Here is a 19,071-nt window from a genome sequence, read left to right on the forward strand (position 1 = left end):
AGATAACGGAAAAATCTCTTTTTGTCCTCAAAGTGAAAAAAATTTCTTATTTTTTGCATATTTCTTATTATATAGTTTCTAAATAGGGAACCACGCATGTACTACTAACTATCATGAGCTTGTAAATAGTATGTAGATGACGGAAAATACACTTTTCATCCTCAGAGTAAAGAGAATTTCTAAATTTTGTATTATGTACTTCCAAAATAGGCCAACCACTCGTTTAAAAACGACTATTGATCTTGAAATAGTATGTAGATAACGGAAAAATCACTTTTCGACCTTAAAGTAAAGTGAATTTCTTATTTTCATTGTTCCTTTCATATTAGATACTTCCAAAATAGGGCAACATGAAATTTGCGAACTCCCATTGACTTGGAAATAGTATGTAGATGCAGGAAAATGCGCTTTTCGTCCTCAAATTAAAGAAAATATTTTATATTCAACGCTTCTTTCTTATAAACAGGCCAACCACAGATGTACGAACCACCATTGGCCTGGAAAAAGTATGTAGATGATGGAAAATTCACTATTCGTTCCCAAAGTAAATAGAATTTCTTATTTTCAACGCTCCTTTTTTATTAGATACCTCCGAAATATGCCAACCATACGTGTACGAACCACCATTGGCCTGGAAATAGTACGTAGATGAAGGAAAATTTAATTTTCACCCTCAAAGTAAAGAGAATATATTATCTACATGGCTTCATTACTATTATGTACTTCCAAAAAAGACCAACCACACATATACGAACCACCATTTGCCTGGAAATAGTATGTAGATGAAGGAAAATTCACTTTTGGCCTTCAAATTAAAGAAAATTTATTATTTTTATTACTTCTTGGTTATTATATACTTCCGAAATAGGTCCACCACACATGTGCGAAAAAACTTTTGGCCTGGAAAAAGTATGTAGATGACGGAAAATTCACAATTCGTCCTCAAAGTAAACAGAATTTCTTATTTTCATTGTTTCTTTCGTAATATATTGTTCAAAAATAGAGCAACCACACGTGTACGGACCACCATTGGCCTAGAAAAAATATGTAGGTGACGGAAAATACAATTTTCGCCCTAAAAGTAAAAAGAATATCTTATTTACAATGATTATTCTTTTTTATATAGTTCCCAATTAGGGCAACCACGCATGTGCGAACCACTATGGGGCTGGAAATAATATGTAAAAGAAGGAAAATACACTATTCCTTCTTAAAATAAAGAGAATTTCTTATTTTCATTGTTTCTTTCTTATAATATATTTTCAAAATAGGCCAACCACAAATGTACGAACCACCATTGGCCTGGGAATAGTATATAGTTGACGGAAAATTCACTATTCGTCCTCAAAGTAAAGAGAATTCCTTATTTTCATTGCTTCTTTTTTATTACATACTTCCGAAATAGGCCAACCACAAATGTACGAACCAATGTTGCTCTGGAAATTGTAAGTAGATGACGAAAAATTAACTATTCGTCCTCAAAGTAAGCTGAATTTCTTATTCTCATTGCCTATTTTTCATTATATTTTTCCAAAATAGAGCAACCACATATGTACGAACCATTTTTAAGCTGGAAATGGTATGTAGATGACGGAAAATTCACTATTCGTCCTCAGAGTAAAGAGAATTTCTTATTTTCGTTGTTTCATTCTTATTATATATTTCCAGAATAGGGCAACCACACATGTTTGAACCATCTTTGGTTGCCCCCGTATTATAATTACTCAATGCATAACTCCCAATCAAAAATTTATTAATTTTTTATGACAATAAATTCCAATTACTTTGTTAACTATGATTTAAATATGAATAATGCCACCCTAACCCTGATAATGCTTTTAAAATTTCACCAATTACGCTAAAAGAAAAACTGCTGATTATGCTGTAACCATTCATACAAGTTTTTTTTTCCCTAAAGCAAGTTTTCAATAAATCAAGAGCGCTACAACAAGAAATATTAGATTAACTTAAGGATGGTTTGGTTAACGGCCGTTAATAATAGTTTATCCTTCGGAATTTTGAGAAGAGGATAAAAATTTTATTGACAAGTTCTTTTTTTCCCGATGTTTTAACAAATTACTTCAGAGTAATATTAATTTGTAGAGATGTGAGATTAACTTCATCATCATTACTGTTGACAAGGATATCGTTAAATATGATTAAACTTGTACTTTCTTCTTTAGATTGATCTAATCCACAGTTGGAGAAGAAAGGCGGATATGTAATCGCTCCTTAGTAAATGATAAGGATTTTCGTATATTTCAACCAACTCTGGGCGCGAGATATTGATGTTGTGCTTTAAATACTTATAATAAAATGTTTAGGATAATGTGCAACTTAGGATAGGAATTCTTATAAGGCAGTATGGGTAAGTAAGATTAATGAGCCAACATAGATTGTGCTGTTTAAATTAAGGTTACCAGATTTTTTACCTGAAATCCGGGGTCACCTGGCAGCTCCATGAATACAGATGATCGTAACGTTACTGCTGCTCCACTGATAAGATTTAATTTAGTCAAAGTAAATTTACTACTATTATTATACACTGTAAATATAATTTTATAATCTCGATGGTATCAATTAGTTGCATTACTATGTTATGTAATATATTATTTGTTGCTCTGTAAATATTTTTTAAATTCTGTAAGAGGACAAATTAACGTATTATTGGTTAACATAGAAACAAATAAAATACAGATTACCTTAATTCTAGAGCTTTTTTCCAAATATAACTTACCTAATTAATTTTAACTTGTTAGAATCTACTCAAATTGAGGAAGTCCAGGCCCTACTTTAAGCACTGTTGAACTAAATAGTAAGTAAAGTAAGTAAGAATCTACTCAAGGTTTGAGCTAGAAGAATATTTTTGTCCTTATTTGGGTAAATCAGCGAAAGGGTTTCATTTTTTTTAGAAATAAATGACTTACTTTTTACGTTTGTTTTACAATTAGTTCTGCTAATCTTTCTCTTAGAGTTGAAGCACGATTTGTTTTTCCTACCTTCTCTGAGAGAATCGACTACTGGCAGAAATTGAACACAACTTTAACGAAGCTTTCAATTTAATAAGGTTTAGTTGGAATTTAATTTTTAAGAAAGGAATAATACCCCGCAATCTACTCATCATAAGAGGAGTATAGTATATTATTCACGTTAATGGAGTGGTACCATTGGGTGCCTTCTCCGATCCACATTCCTGATATTGTTATATTATATGACATTTACTTATTGCAACAGTTGTTGCAGTTGTAAATTTCATTAAAGGATTAAAAAGAAAAAAGGAAGTGTTACCCAATTTTAATACATATATTAAAACAGAAAATGAATATTGTAATAATAATAGTAATAATTATAAGAATATTAACAGTACAGAAAACTCTGGAAAAAAAGTTTCTATTTCTTAAACTGTTGAAATGTTCTCCTGGCAGAATGATGATCCATTTAAGGAATGTTCGCGAGGTAGTCTCTTACAGTGTTAGGATCCAGTACTCTAAATCCAGCTTCATCGCAAACACCAACTTCTATATTATCGGCTGTCATTTGACCTTCAAACCCTTCCTTCAGGGTTAGAATAGCTGTATGTACAGCATCATCCAGTTCTAATGTCTCGGAATATCTGTAAAATAAAAAAACTGTGTTAACGAGGAAAAGTAGCCTTATAGAATATTATGAAATTCCTCGCACGATTACATAGGTGGTGTGCGCTGGAAATTAGAGAAGTAAACCCTGAGGAGTTCGTTAAATTATCTACTATAAATCTCTCTCAAGATTATATATACATTCGTTACTCTTCTGATAGTCAGCCACGATGGCCCATGGGTCTGTCTTAATTTTCTTTTTAATAAATGCCAAAAGTACATTTAATTTATTTTATTTAGTTTAGTTTTTTGTTGAATCTTGCAACTGATTTTAATTTTATTTTCTATTTAAAATAATTTAGGATTGCATTTTTAATTTTTGTATTTATAAAAGACCGTTTCTTCTTCTACATTCATAACGTTAGGAATGGCAAACGTATGTTTACAAAGTAAAAAAACAAATTATAATACATTGCGAAATGATTGCACATTTTAGACCCAAATGCTAACACTGAAAGAAGCTTGGAAGGAGATTTATAGGGAAGTTCATTTAAAATCTTTAAACAGCAGCGGATTAGGCTCTTTTATCTATTCTTACCTACACTTCTATCTAACAGTGTTGAATACAAATTACCGCGTGCAAATGACAAAAATAGTAATAATAAAAAAAACCTTTTTTCTAGAAAAGTTTTTCCATTAATATAATTCTTCCCCATTGCCGTTGCTTTCCAAGCAAAATATGCACCTGATGGATCACACTGGAATAAAGTAGGTTTGCCATCATCCCATCCGCAAATCAATAGTGAGACGCCAAAAGGACGAACTCCTCTGAAAAAAAAAATAATAATAATAAGAAAATTAAGAGGGAAGGGATAAGCTATGAGGTTAGCATACTGGACTCCCACGCGGAGGTCCCGGGTTCGAATCCAGCAGCTGACCCTTAGATTTTCTCTTCCTAGGAGCTTCTTACAGCTCACTGTCCGGTGATGGACAGTGTTGTCTGTAACGAGAGAACACTGTCCGGAGGCCGGCAGTGCACTGGAAAAAGCTCCGGGCGCTAATAACCTTGGATGTTGACGCGCCTTAAATCATTAAAAAAAAAAAAATAAGAAAATTAAGGGTTCACACGAAATATAAAGAGATTTTTTTAACTATATTTCTTCCTAGGCCTTTAGTAGAGCTTCTGAATGTGATTCTCTTATAACTTTAGAAAATCACTCAAAAGTTCCTGATAAATGATGATAACGAAAACAAACATAACTTTTATCTTAACTTTGTTATCCCTTTAACAAAAACTTTTATAATTTAAGACCTAAAGAATGATAAGCTATTGCTCAGAATTTTTTATACCTGTAAACTAAAGATCTGATTTCAAGTCATAGGAATGGGTATGTGAGTAGTCATGAAATAATGTTTATGAAAGGGAAAAATAGATAAATTTCAGTTTCAGTCATATATTTTTGTTTCAATGCCAATTTTGTGACCTAGGGTCAAAATAATATTCAGAGATTATATTTATTACTATAGAAACTTGTTATACATCCTGAGTGAAATTTTACCATTGCAACTTTCAATTAAATCAAGTTTATTAATAAGTATAAGCCCAGAAGATGATCTAGTCCTTAGGTGGAAAGCTTGATTCTAAAACAAGTAAACAAATAAATGAAACTGAAAATAATCCTATTTTACCCATGGATTATAATCAGTCAATAAAAAAGTGGACAGTATATACTTTACAAATATTACAATGGTGGCGACTAATTATTGTAACTGTCTTTTTCTCAAACTAAATCTTTTAATGAAAACAGATTTTGGTTGTAATACTAACTTAATTTGTGTGTTTGCTAACATTTTATCCTACTAATTGAATGTTTAATTTTACTCCTGTCTTCTTTTTTTACGATTATTCCACATCTTATTGATTGATTACAAAACCATTCATTTACGTTTTATTTCTTAAAGAAATGTGGCAACACATAAAATAATGAAAGGAGAAAAATAATAAAGGTGACGAAGCACTTTAAACTGATTAATTAATAAATTTTTTGATGTACGATTCTAAACTTTATATAATACTAAAAACTTTTTTTGTACAACATACCCTGATTGAGTGTACTCTTGCATAACCATAGCCACCCTTTGCACTAATTGTGGCGTGGGTATCCTTTCTCCATAAATTAATTTGTATTGCTGGGCCATTTTTCTTGCTCGTTTAACTAATAAACGATAATCTGGACCCATACCTAAAACATTATCGTCAGATGTTATTCAAATTCTTACCTAATGTCCCAAGCGAAATTATTACAGTATAAATTTCTTACCACTATAAACCATTCCAATATGATCTGTTATTATCTCAACCTTACGAATAGTATGTTCTTCGTACAAAATTGATTTATATTTATTTTCAGTTGCCAAAACAACACCATTAGAAGCTGTTTAAAAAATAAATTATTTATTAAGCCTTGTGTACAATAAAATATTCATAACATTCAATTATTAATTGTTTACCTTTTATACCAATGGACGGAGCACCGGCAGCAACTGCGGCTAAGGCATATTCAATTTGTACTAATTTTCCTGAAGGGCTGTAAAATTAAAGGGTCTAGCAGTTAAGGAAAGCTTAGAATTCATTAATTACTCCATAAAATATAAATCATTGTAAATGTACAATGCTTAACTCAGGTTGATCTCTTCACTTATATTAATTTGTATATATACAAAATAAATTTAATCTCACCTAAATGTTGTTAATGAAAAACTATATCTTTCAGATCCCATGATTACAAAGCACAAAGCATACACAATATAACCATCTATTAACCTCCGTACCTGGAGCTTCACTTGAATTAAAATGTGCTGGGAAAATAAAATTAGGTTAGGCTGCAGTTTGTGCTATGTCACAAGAGGGAATAAAATCTGATTAAATCTAAAAAAAAAGTCAGCTTTAAAAAACAATAATGTGAATATTAAATCAAATGAATACTTTCTGTAACTTTACTTTGCCATAATGTTAAAAACTCTTTTCAAAACGTTCTCTAATTTTAAGCGCCGGCGCAACGTATTTAATAGTCGATACTATTTCTTCAGTTACGCTTTGGTTTAACAGTGCTCAAAATGTAATTTTATTTATAAGAAGTTATTTTTCCTTCCTCCAAATGTCGAGTACTAAACATCCGACTAGAGCCAGGTATTCTTAGTTTCATATTTAATCTACTTTCAATTGTTGAAGTAGCGAAGATAAATATATATCCCTAATAATTTCTAGGTTGGCTTACGGAGATGAAAGTTTTCAAAAACCCACTGGAACAAAAACCTATGCATTCTGGACGCTCGTTGGACTTCTGTGTTTACTTGCTTGGGCAAACATGATTATTACGGTGATTATATTTAGTGTACTGAGGCTAGGACAGAGTATGGAGAGTATGGAGCTGGTACCAGAAGAAGGTGTGGTTAAATTTTTTGGAGAAGCTGATCTTGGCACTGTACATAAATCTGATGGTCAAATAGAAGGTTTTCTGGAGTCAGAAACCAAAGTAACTGGCGTTAAAGCGTCAGTAGTGTTAGAAGTTGAAGATGACCGAGGAAGAGTAAGAAATTCCCTCACTTTAGATCAAAATGGAACATTAGCCAAAGGTATAAGCAGTTTTAAAGTTGGACAAATCTTTACAGCAGAATCCCCAAATTTTCTGTTGAAAAATGGTGGTAGAAATATTCATGCAAAAATGGCCAATGTGGGTCGAGTGAGTAGCCCACTGAATGAAAAGCTAATTTTAAGATCTGATGCTTTTGCTAAGCTAAAAGGTAGTGAAGGTACAAGAATTGAAGGTAAAGAAATTCTATGGTCGGCAGATCAACAAGTAAAACTTAAAAGTGTAAATGGTAGCATAATCTTAAATAGCAGAGGCGGACTTACTTTAGATGTTAAAAATATTCCTGTAGTAAGTAAAGAAAACAACGGTGGAATTCCATTATCGTCTCAATATAAAGTCTGTGTGTGTATGCCCCAAGGTAAGCTGTTCAGAGTACCTGTGGCAAATGATCATACTTCTCATGTTGCCTGCCATAATATTGATGTTACTCCTGAATATAATCCATGCATGTAATAAAATAATTGATTTGCATTTAAAATAATCCATATCAACAAAGGTTTTGCAATGTATCACAACTTACGATTTGAAATATAGGTGAAACAATTATTGTACAAATACTCGATAGAATGACTAGTCAAATTTTGTTGTTTATTTCAACTTATTTTATTAAATGTTTAAGAGAATTTCTTTTAAAAAATTGTCTCTCTACATTTCCTGTAAACTCCAAAGTTGATTTTAACTGTAACTTAATGATGCTCAATTTGCTTGGTATTCATAATCTTATGGTCATGTTAAATAGTGAAGTGTATCACTTGTTGACCTTTTAAATTGATACACTTTTTTCCTAGAAAAACAAACGAGTTGATAAGACAAGTTCTGATTCGTGAATTCTTGAAATGAATGTCCAGATAAATCGTGCAGTCTGAAACTGACAAAGTGACCATTCTAGCCTTGAGTAGATTTTCTTGAATTTGAACAGTAGAGAGTCTCTACTCACCAATACAACTCACCCCGTTGATTCTTCTATTCGTCCACCAGACATTTGATTGTGCTGCAAGGCCGACTTTTTTTACTTGTACATTCGTAAGTTAGTTTGTCACGTTAATTAGCCTTCCTCAATTCCTGTGTGGAAATCCACTGTAGACCAAATCTGTCAACAAAACACGGGTGTATCATAGGACCTTCTCCCCTCAAAGTTAGTCGTCTTTATAAATTTTCTGACCAAGTACCCAGGCTTAATTGCAGTCACATTCCGCACTTAAGCCTGTGAGGCGGAATCTTGCCGACTAAAGCTAGGTTTAAACAAACTTTTTTTTTAAAAAAATTGGCACCGAATTGGCATATCTGAAAAATAGAATAGTAGTTCAGGATACTACTTGTTTGAATATTATTATAGCCATCTACGACTAAATTCTCAAGAACTTGAAAATATACCTAGGTACCCAGTATGGATAATATATGTAGTCGTTTTATTCCTCTTATCTAATTTTGTTCTATTCGGATTTTCATCCATCACTAAAGAATTTCATGAGTTTGGTGCAGAATATTTATGGCTTAATAATATATTTTCTGCCACACTACTGCTTCTGACTATGTCAAAGTGAGAGCGGGAGGTTTTCATGTAAAAAAAGTAAAATTCTCTACAGTTTTCACCAAACAGCAGAACAATATCAACAGATGGTTAAAGAACAAAGACTGTCAGAATTAAAGAAAAGTAAGGAAGATGTTATTAAAAGTTAATGATCTAAAAACTGAGCGAAGTGATCCTGTGATCAATCTTTTCTGAATAATTTGACATTCAAACCTACTCTCTGCTCAGCGATATTTTCCTGAAACAATACAGTGCTCACATCATGAACCATTTTTTAACAAGTTCTATCTCAGACTTCAGCGATTTGAACATCCAACCACTCAAAAAAATTATATTTTAATCTGTTAACAGATTTAAAGTCAAGATACTTTATTTCTGTACGCTCTTAAAAAAAGGAATTAACGCCAGTTATATACATTTATACAATGACTGAAGAAAAAAGTAAAACAAAAAAAATTGTTATAAATAATAAATACATTATTATGAAAACAATCATATTTATACAAAATTTGTACATACATTTTAAAAAAAGAAAAGAAGGAAGAAAGAACTCAAAGGTATGAAACATCAATGAACAAATTTTTATGAAAAATTGACTACTGTTCAACCGTCTCCATTTCTTCAGATATTTCTGATTCTTCCATTTCTTCCGTATCACCTAAAGTATCATCAGCTTTAGCCTCGGCTGGCCTTTCATAAGCTTTGTCTAATGGAGTAATCAACGTACCATTCCATTCAGTAGCTTCAGTTATTAAAGCTGGAAAAATAAATTCAATATTTAAAATATACAAATGTCTTAGCTCTTACAATTTAATTTCAAAAGAAAAAGTGCTAGTATTAAAGAAAAAAACATAATAAAAGGAATAAACAAATAAATGAAAGAAATAATAAACAACCAAATAAATAAATAATGGACATTTCAGTAAAAAGACCCAAATTTACAATAAACAAGGTTTTTTTTTTTGGTTTTTTTAAATCCCTCTGACAAAAGTTCGTTTATAAACTTATTTTTTATATAATTTTCAGTAGCGTTAAGACTGTACGACATTTATTTTCAAATTAAGCAATTAAGCACAATTTTGATCATATAAGTTTAATTCTGGATGTACAAGTTTACTATTTTTCCCACTAAAGAAAAACAAGACGTTCGGTAAGTGACAAAATACCACTTTGTCTTAGATCCGAAAAAATACACGGTTATAAATTTCCAAAGTAAAAACAAATTTTACTCTAATTATCCACATTTTATTTTATTTAAGGCACGTCAACTTCTGAGACTATTAGCGCCCGGAACTTTTTACAATGCACTGCCGGCCTCTGGACAGTGTTCTTTCGTTACACTGTCCACCGGACAGTGAGCCGTAAGAAGCTCCTAACAAGAGAAAATCTTAGGGCCAGCAGCTGGATTATATAACCACTTAGCTAATCCATTCCTAACTGACCACTATTAGTTTCGCTATCAATTAAATTTTCTGATGACGTTAATATGTTATCAATCACTCACAGGAATCTCCATCCAAGATTGGTTTGAATCCTGCCACTGCTAATACTCTGATAAGAGTCTGTGCCGTCAGGCACACAACATCCTGCTGTTCCAATGAAAGTGAAGTGTGTATTCTAATATTATTAGTTTCAAAAGGATCTGCTATACCTGAAAGTAACATGTTTCTCTTTACAAACTTTTGTTATGTGAACAATTACTTCTTAAAATTTGTTTTTTCTCGGAAAATATATTTTTCAATTAACATACTTGAAGAACCCGGCAGGAAAAGTCCAGAAGCTAACAGCTGAAGTACCCGTCTGAATGCCACATTTACTGGAAGTGCTTGCCGACTTGGATTGTTCATGATGGAACTGTGTGCCTAAAAAAATACAATAACAATTTTACCTAATTCTAAGAAAATTTACAGTAAAGTAATAGAGAAAAATACAAATTTACCAATAAATCCAACATCCATGGGTTCAACGGTTCAAAACCTTCAAATCTATTTCTTAAATCTCTTAATAATCTAATAAGAACTTTAACTGATGAGTGTTGCGCATTCTCTTCGAACCATCGACTAAAATTAACATAATAAATAAATATCATAAATAAGCGACTTAAAAGGTGGAAAAATAGATTGTTTAAACTACTATTACCTATGTCTAATTGCGGCAAGATGTCTTTGTAGAATCTTATAATCCATATGTAATTCTGGATCTAATTTTCGTAAATTCTGATGCACAGTTGTAACTAGTACTCGGACAACAGCATCTGGTGCCCGCAAATCAAATCCTTGTTCAGTTACAAACATTTCTAAAACTGTAAATGGATTATTTTGACAGAATCTAATAATGATAAACCACGATTAGTCAATTCGCAAGAATATTTTATAAAATTTATTTCATATCTTAAAAGCATTAATTGTGGAGAAAGAAATCTAAAATCTTAAGCTTAACTTAAAAGGATGGTACAGATGGATTGATTGGTTTGTTAATATAAAACCGATTATCACCGTCAGATAACTTCGCTGTGCATTCAGAAAAAAAGTGAATATCTTTAAAACACAAACATATTAAACCTTTAACAAATCCATAAAAAAATAGTTTTTTTTTTTTCTCATTTTCACATTGTTTTACTCTGTTTACAACAATCCAGGAATTACATTATGTATTTTCTTAACAAAAACTTCCTGTTTAAAACATTAAGCATAAGGGGTTGATCTGACGACAAAATGCAAACAAATTATCCAAATTTTCATTCGTACTTCAGCTCGTAATGTCAGCTTGTTAAAAACGTTCGAAAAAGCTTAAAAAATACATATTTTATTTAAATTTGTTTTAAAATTAATTTTCTCATCCTTCTAAACTGATTTATCTTACTTGAGACTTTTTAAGTCATTAAAACTTTGCCATTGAACCGTACTTTCACGAATCCTTATAAAAGATATTAAAACCACATAAAAAATCCATTGTACTTTTTGAAACTTAATCAAAATAATAATAAATAATTTTACAGCATTGGGACTTAGTAAAAGAATAACACCAATGGTACACATAAGCACAAAGTTGAATGCACAACTATTAATGTTACTCAAGTATGATCTTTTATTTACCTTCCTTCGGATTTGCAGTTTTCAAATCTTCCATTACTCTGTTACCAAGTGCTCCAATACATTCTTTTGTCGGCAGAGTTTTCAGTATAACAACTATGTCAGCTACATTTTTCCCTGTTAACATTGTGCCTTTTTTAAAAGAGCCCACCTGCCGTGATTCATCTACTTGCTGCAATATTAATGGTTTCAATCAGTAATTTTAATTAAAAAAGAAAAAGATAAACCAAATCCTTTCTTTTTTGTAAAGCAACTTTAAAAAAATGTCAGTCATGCTTTGAAAAAATTAGGAAAATAACTACATACATATTAGAACATTATTATTAAACTTAATAAAGAATTCGCCTATCTTTTCAGGAGGGTTTAACATCCAACCACGAATTAGATGTCATAGAAGGGGCGGAAACACATACTATTAACATTTTTACCTAAAAAATTAAAGTGATAACACGCAGGATTCGAACTGGGAACCTCCCATTTACAAATCCACGCATCATATCAACTTCAACAACACTCGTCTCACTACTAAATATACACTACAGGCAGATGAAAATTTAGTTTTATAAAATCCATGAATTTGAAATTAGCCCTGCAACGCAATTTTCATGCTTTGCCATTGTAGCATTTTAATTAAGAAAGCCAGACTAGCTAAATTTACTTACACAGGCATCAAAATTTCCTGGTGCTACAATTAAATTATCAAAAACTGCTTGGATTTTTGTAACAAGATTAAGTACGGCCGCCTGTTCTTGCGGTGAAGGTGTAAGGTCTGCGTTTCTTTTAAGAAGAGCCTGTAAAACTGTTTATTAATCTACAATAACTTCAATTATATTCCAAGAAAGTTATGAAGTTAATATTAATAATTCCATGCCTGGGTGAATGCATCATCATTAACTGCGGGCCGAACTCGCGGGAAGGCCGGTTCACAGAGTACCATGTCAAATGGATGTCTCGGAACATACTTCTGAACTTTAAAAGGAACACCACCACCTCTGCCCATTCCGCCTCCACGACCAACTCCCATACCACCTCGACCTCTTCCACGAGCCATTTCTGTAACTAAAAAAATTACTTGAATCTTCACAGTGCAAGTTTCTGAACTTTCTACATCTGTTTATAGCCTTAATATTCAGTAAACCATCTATAAAAGGAAGCAACTAAATCAATGTTCTTTTTCTTTGGTACTTACTGAGATATAGATTAGCCGGCACCAAACAATCTTCTATCAAATCACTGACCCAATAAAACAATAAACTTCCACAAAAGCCTTTACAGTTTACACTAGAGATAGAGACAAGACGCTGTAGCTAGCAACAGTGTTGTCAATACAAAATAGCCGTATTCATACACCGTAAAAACTTATTTTTAGTTTCAATTTCGCTATTCCTAAAAAAACTTTAATGTAAAGAGATTATTATTACTAAATTATTTCATGAAAATATTCTTTCACATACAAAAAAAGTCATTCCGGTACGAGGGAGGAGTTAAATAAAATCTCATAGGTTATAAATTACGTTTAGAAAATGAACATAAATGCGCCTTCAAAAATAACTGTTGGGAAACAATCGAAAGAGCTTCACTACCTCCATTCGTAAATTGTAGTTTATAAATTTTCTTCAAATGTTTGGTTTCGCTCAAATAATTGCTTAATATTGTGAATTTAATAAGAGCCATTCATTACATTACGGAAACAATTATTTTATCTCCTCCAGAATTCCCACGCTAGCACATTCCTGAAATAATGTTACAGTCGAAAGTTATAGAAAATCTAGTGTATAATAAGTGTTCAAAGTTAAAAAAATATGATTGCTTAATCGTTTTAAATGACCGGAAAAAAGTGTAAACTGAAATGTTTAATTTAAGTTAAATAATCAACCTTTTCCGCCATAAATAATTATTTACCTAGTTCCAAAGTAATTCACTAGATAGCATATGCTTTAACTTTCTTGAAACATCTATTGCCGGCATAAGGGATCAGTTTTCAGTTTAAAATTTAATTGTGTTTTGTTCGGCTGTAGTGACGGTGTATTCATGTTTATAATAAGTATAAAACAACAAATTCGGCGTGCGGTTTATAATTTGTGAGAGATTGAAGAGCTTTGAACAACTAGCAAGGTAAGGTTCATTTTGAATATTGGACTTTTATTAAAATCGTGTTTTAATAATTTACTTTGAACTTACTGGTTTTGAATCAAATACACAATGCAAAACACTAAACAAAGGTGAACAAGATTTTTATAGGAATAAATAAAATAAAACAAAATTAATCCAGATGCTTAACCTATTCAGAAAAACCTAAATTGTTATCTTGTAAGAAAGGAAACTTTAATTTGTTAAAAAAATAATATAATCAGCTGTCACAATGTTTTATAACTAAGATGCAACTAAATTTAGTTTCAATAAAGTCTATCACTTTCTTAGTGTTGAATACTTTGACATTCCTTGTTCTATCTCTTTATTTAGTGTTCAGTGTAGAGTTTGAAAGTTAAGTTTTTGTTATGTGAAAAAGTCATTCTTTTACATATTTATTCGTATTGTATGCAATTTCAGACTATGAATTCAAATTGAAGAGTTATCAGTCTGGGATTCGTTTCTATACTTAAATGCTGAGAAATGACGATTATTCAGCAATTTTATAATAAGGTATTGGAGTGATAATTAAAACACATTAATTTTAATTCAGCTAATTATAACTATTATAATAGCTCCTTTTGGTAGATATGTGCTTTCGTTCTTGTTAGCAAATGTTATGAAATTTGTTTTTATTATTTTCATTGCGGCTACCGTTCTTGTTAATTTGTGCTCTTCTAACGCTTTTAGAAGTGAGTCTTTTTCTAAAACTAAATGTCTCTTTTGGTTCATTCCTGACCACGAGTCTTAAATACTTTCAAGAACTCGTTCTAGTTCTTAGCTTTTAAAGAATTCGATAGCTGGTCTATTTCAGCCCAGATTAATATTTCTAATCAACTTATTTTCTTCGTCTTACCACTTTTTCAAGGCTTTCAAAAAGTACCAAATCATCAGCAAACATCATAATAGATGCACAATAGAACATAGATGCGTTTCCACTATCTAAGTGAAACTGATTTATTTTTCGTGCTATGGAGAGTGTTGAGTCCAAAACAACCTAATTGTTCTTTATATTTAAGCTAAGAAATTCTGTTCATGAAGATAAATAATTGATTTAAAAGTTTTCAGTGAAGTTCAATAAATTATAAAGTAAAACTAGTGGACATACATAATTATTTCACATACAGTATTAATCGTTTTAAAATTATGTCATACAAAATTGCCGTTTATTTTGGATTAATACAGTTAACCAGGACATATTGCGGAAGCTGTTTGTGCGAACATTTTCATTTGTTTATACCAACTTTTAATATTCCCCAGAAATAACTGCTAGGAATGTCAGATGTGTAAATATTGTATTTGTTAATGTTCATTTAGTGATTTTGTTTTTAAGACAACTTGGAATTTTATTTTAAAACTAGCGTTTACAAATTACTTCGGGCTTTTGATCGCCAATTTATCTCTGTGAAAAAACATCATATATCTTTTTAAGATCACTCATCTTAACTTCAACCATTTTTTGTTGTATGCGGCCCCCTACTGTTTCTTTCTTCTTGAGAGCTGCGAACCCTTGTATTTTCTAATTTGCTTTTTTTTTTCATTTAAATACTTGAAATTACCCCTATAAAATCAAATCCTTTAAGATCTACGATACTGTTGCCTAGGCTCTTTAGTAAAGAAACTCATAGTGTCGACCTTTTGTAAGTATTGTAACAGAGGAAATCCTCTCATTTTTTATAAGGTTCAGGTTTTTACACCAGTTTCTTTCGGGTACTATCTCCTCTAGTTTTAAGTGGCAAAGGTTTAATTCGTCAATTAGCAATTGCAATGAAATCGCTCAAGAGACATGATTGTACCATTAAATATTTTCTTTTGTAATCTTCAACAAAATTTTTTGTTGCTTTGAATTGGAAAATGTTTTATGTGTAATATGTTTAGTCAGAAGTAGTAAGGTTTTTTCCTGACACTATAAATTCATACTTTATTTAAGGCTTCATTTTCACGGTGCACGGCAGGTTCAGAAAGCACCTGTACACCGTAGGGCTTATCTGCTGGTAACCGTTGTGGAGATGTGTCAGGAGGAAACAGTCTCTCACTTGTTGTTCGATTGCGTTGCAATCGAGCGTTTGCGCTATGATATCTTTGGAACTATGAGACCAAAGGAGATAGTAGCGCAAAAGAAACTAGGAAAAGTCCTCAACCTTTTTAGAACGGGCAGTTTCGAATATTAGACTCAAAAAGGGGAAGGCACAATAAGCCTCTTGCTGCTGCGGTGCCGTGGGGTTTAGGTCCCGTCCCGTTTTCTATTCTAAGGCTTTATTTAAGTATTTAAATAAAGCTTAACGCTTATGGAATGCTGTTAATTTCTCAAATTTTATTTTAAAAAAACTTTTCTTTTTTAGCAACCAAGTTTAATTGATCATTTTCGGACATGTATACATTTTTACAAGAAATGACAAATAATTTGGGAATCTCCAAAATATAACTGTCTTACTTTTTTAATATTTTATTTTTTGGCGCATCGTCTGCATTGGTCATTAGCGCCAGTATTGTTAGTATTTAAGATTTCAGATATTGAAAATTGATGAATAAGTAGTATATTTTCTTAATTTTATTTTCTGGAAGATAAATCAGTGCCTAAACTGAACCATAGGAATATCAATAATATTTTGTGATTCAATATTTTGGTATAATATTGATTTTCTTCGATAATTTACTAGTTAGCCGTGGTACGAGTAAAAACTATTTGTGATTTTTGAGATTGCGTTGCTTTATAGCAGAGCAAGACCTTAGACACTTTCGATCCTCAAAGCGTGAGATTGATATGGTGGCCTGTAAATGCCTTTTATCCTTTATCTTTACAGACTGGGTTTCCAACACTATCGCATTTCTTTTTCGGAGGCTTAGAAATATTGTACCTTATTATTATTATTATTTTACTTTCCCCTTAAACAGGGCGTTACATTACCAAGAGGCTTTGAGTTGCCTCAAGAGAGTTGCCACGACTCTTATTAGTTATTATTATAAAATTTACTTTATTATTCTAGTATTGTTAATTATTAATAATTTTTAATTAAATTAAATTAATTAAATAATAGATAAAACAGATTCCTAAAACTCTTGGGTTCGTTATACCGCAACTATGAAATCATTGATTTTAGTTAATAATGCGCCTTGAATTATTAATACCAACAATTGTTCTAGCATTTGCTATTATTATTTTTATAATTATATTATTTTATTATTTAATATATTTAACAAAAAGTTCAGACCAATGAAAATAATTTTAAAAAAGACGGAAACTTATTGGAAACATCTAATGAATGATATTAAGATATTAATAATTTAATTTGCTTTGACATAATTGAAACTAATAAACTATTTTAATATAATTATTAAAATTAAATATATTCAAATTAATTTTTTGATAAAAAAAACTTTAATATTTATAAAAACTTATTTGATAAATTATAATTTGCATGGTTATAAATCATTTCATTGGTGCCCAAATCACTCACTAGATGGCATTAGCGTCTTCTAGTTGCAACTGTAGCCGGCATTTTGATTCATACTTTTAAAAAAATGTTTTTTCAAAACTTAAAAAGCTTTAGTTCGTTTTCTTTTTTCGGAAAATGTTTTTATATTAGTTTATTTAATTAATATTTAAATGTATAGTGATAAAGTGTTACTAGCTAATCAAGTGCATGCCCACTTTATTAATTGAAGATTTTTGTGAAGAAATCTAGGTAAGAGTGGTCATTTTAGTTTTTCTATTTTTTGTTTAATAACCATTAACCTAATTTAAGTTTGTTAGTTTTGAAAAAATAGCTAACGCTACACACAATGTTCATGTTTTTGAATCTAATCTAAGTAAGCGTACAATCTAAAATAATAATTACCTTTTACTAAACCAATTTAGTAGTAGAGACAATCTTTTTTCTTTCATTTAAATGTTGACTTTTTTTAATAGTTGGAACTTAATAAAGTGCAACTAAATGTTACTTTTATACATTATCTTCTTCATGAATTAGAAATGCTTTCAAGCTTGATGATTGTTAATCTGGGTAAGTTACTTTTTTTTTTTGTCTCCAATGAATTGGCTAGATTTATTTTTAGTATTTTTTAATTTCAAGATAGTGGAATCTTCTTTTTAGTTAATTCCTAAATTTTTGAAGTGAAATTATTCCACTTTTATAGAGCTTTAACGTTGCCACATTTAATTTGAAAATGATCATTGCTAGAAATTGAATCTGTATCGCAGATATAACGATTTATAATTAAATATATATCAGGTTTAAACATGTTTATAAGTGGAATTTAGGTTTAATTTAGCTTCTTTTTTGAGTAGGAGCTTTTCAGTTTTATTTATTTCAGATTTACTGCTGAAATTTTGTTCAGTGCAGCAATTATTTGATTATAAAACAGCTTCTTTTTTTTTCATTATTCTAATTTTGTTACTTTGTGTCAAGTGATGGGAAATGAAGTAAGAATTTTTTTAGTTATTTATTTATCTTGGATGTATTGTGCTAATTATCTGATAACAAAGTTTCCTTACACTTTTATCTAGTATGCCTAGAAATACTTGTTAAGATTGTTGAATTTTGTAATATTAGTTTTGTTGGTAGGCTTTTTATACTTCAATTTTAGTTATAAGACAAGGATTTTGTTTAGTCTTAGTTCATTCATAGTTAGGATTTTGGTGGTCTTCAGTGTCTTAGAAATAGTAACTGTGAGATAATTAACTTAATTAAAAAAGGTAATCTTTTCATCTGTGATTAAAAGCTATTGATGACATATGCTATGATGTTTAGCCTTTCAATTGTCAAAAATTGTTTTTGATTTTTATGGATAATTGCTTCCATTTTCAATTTTATGGAATGACCAAGTTTTATAATATTTAATTCATAATAAAATCATCAAATTAAATTTGCTTTGACTTTGACCTGGAAGTGAGATTAAAATGCCGTTGCTATCAACATTTCTTCAGCTTCACCTAATCTTATATCCTCCAGTTTTTATAATGGAAACTAGAAAGTACCTACCTCTATTAGAAGGAACCAACCAACGTTTTTATTGTTCCATTACCTCTACGTACATATCACTTCCCAATTATTCTGTTCCATACTTTAGAAACTATTTCCACATGAAAG

The 19,071-nt window shown here is 30.8% G+C and overlaps 4 protein-coding genes across 7 annotated transcripts in view; 2 read left to right on the forward strand and 2 right to left on the reverse strand.

Annotated features, from left to right (window-relative positions):
• Positions 1 to 3,278: 3,278 nt before the first annotated feature.
• Positions 3,279 to 6,451, reverse strand: LOC141461015 (proteasome subunit alpha type-2-like). Its single transcript, XM_074141624.1, has 6 exons — positions 6,316 to 6,451; positions 6,087 to 6,163; positions 5,897 to 6,010; positions 5,677 to 5,818; positions 4,248 to 4,403; positions 3,279 to 3,613 (listed from the first exon to the last, which is right to left on the reverse strand). Exons 1-6 carry the CDS (start codon positions 6,354 to 6,356, stop codon positions 3,439 to 3,441), a joined length of 705 nt encoding a protein of 234 aa, XP_073997725.1. The 5' UTR covers positions 6,357 to 6,451; the 3' UTR covers positions 3,279 to 3,438.
• A 181-nt stretch (positions 6,452 to 6,632) lies between these two features.
• On the forward strand, positions 6,633 to 7,865 carry Scgbeta (sarcoglycan beta). Its single transcript, XM_074141623.1, has 2 exons — positions 6,633 to 6,765; positions 6,844 to 7,865. The coding sequence occupies exons 1-2, from the start codon at positions 6,734 to 6,736 to the stop codon at positions 7,679 to 7,681; spliced, it is 870 nt and encodes a 289-aa protein (XP_073997724.1). The 5' UTR covers positions 6,633 to 6,733; the 3' UTR covers positions 7,682 to 7,865.
• LOC141461012 (interleukin enhancer-binding factor 2 homolog) lies at positions 7,047 to 13,194 on the reverse strand. Of its 3 annotated transcripts, XR_012462459.1 has the most exons (10): positions 13,041 to 13,194; positions 12,723 to 12,910; positions 12,514 to 12,642; positions 11,855 to 12,023; positions 10,899 to 11,061; positions 10,699 to 10,819; positions 10,510 to 10,621; positions 10,264 to 10,410; positions 9,279 to 9,516; positions 7,047 to 8,318 (listed from the first exon to the last, which is right to left on the reverse strand). XR_012462459.1 is itself a non-coding variant. In XM_074141619.1 (9 exons), the coding sequence occupies exons 2-9, from the start codon at positions 12,900 to 12,902 to the stop codon at positions 9,356 to 9,358; spliced, it is 1,182 nt and encodes a 393-aa protein (XP_073997720.1). In that variant the 5' UTR covers positions 12,903 to 12,910; positions 13,041 to 13,194; the 3' UTR covers positions 9,233 to 9,355. The 3 variants fall into 3 exon arrangements, 2 of the variants coding, with proteins under 2 accessions (XP_073997720.1, XP_073997721.1); XM_074141619.1 differs by lacking the exon at positions 7,047 to 8,318 and having other exon boundaries at positions 9,233 to 9,516; XM_074141620.1 differs by lacking the exon at positions 7,047 to 8,318 and having other exon boundaries at positions 9,233 to 9,516; positions 12,723 to 12,904; positions 13,041 to 13,179.
• Positions 13,195 to 13,825: 631 nt separating this feature from the next.
• LOC141461017 (COMM domain-containing protein 4) overlaps positions 13,826 to 19,071 on the forward strand; it is a 94,460-nt gene continuing 89,214 nt past the window's right edge. Inside the window, exons 1-2 of one of the 2 annotated variants that reach the window (XM_074141625.1) lie at positions 13,826 to 13,966; positions 14,402 to 14,494. The gene's annotated coding sequence lies outside the window, so the exon portion shown is untranslated. The remainder of the gene's footprint in view (positions 13,967 to 14,401; positions 14,495 to 19,071) is intronic. The other variant, XM_074141626.1, reaches the window with a different exon arrangement.

This window comes from Rhodnius prolixus, unplaced genomic scaffold (assembly GCF_049639745.1).
Source record: "Rhodnius prolixus isolate KJV_2025 unplaced genomic scaffold, Rpr scaffold_6, whole genome shotgun sequence".
Lineage (NCBI taxonomy): Eukaryota > Metazoa > Arthropoda > Insecta > Hemiptera > Reduviidae > Rhodnius > Rhodnius prolixus.

Coding starts and splice junctions, on each gene's coding strand:
- LOC141461015 (XM_074141624.1), bottom strand. CDS start 6,356: ATGGGATCTGAAAGATATAGTTTTTCATTAACAACATTTAG. Junction 6,164..6,315: donor TTTTCATTAACAACATTTAG/GTGAGATTAAAT, acceptor TTAATTTTACAG/CCCTTCAGGAAAATTAGTAC. Junction 3,614..4,247: donor AAAACTTTTCTAGAAAAAAG/GTTTTTTTTATT, acceptor TTTATTTTACAG/ATATTCCGAGACATTAGAAC.
- Scgbeta (XM_074141623.1), top strand. CDS start 6,734: ATGTCGAGTACTAAACATCCGACTAGAGCCAG. Junction 6,766..6,843: donor AAACATCCGACTAGAGCCAG/GTATTCTTAGTT, acceptor AATAATTTCTAG/GTTGGCTTACGGAGATGAAA.
- LOC141461012 (XM_074141619.1), bottom strand. CDS start 12,902: ATGGCTCGTGGAAGAGGTCGAGGTGGTATGGGAGTTGGTCGTGGAGGC. Junction 12,643..12,722: donor ATGATGATGCATTCACCCAG/GCATGGAATTAT, acceptor ACAGTTTTACAG/GCTCTTCTTAAAAGAAACGC. Junction 12,024..12,513: donor CAGGAAATTTTGATGCCTGT/GTAAGTAAATTT, acceptor TTAATATTGCAG/CAAGTAGATGAATCACGGCA.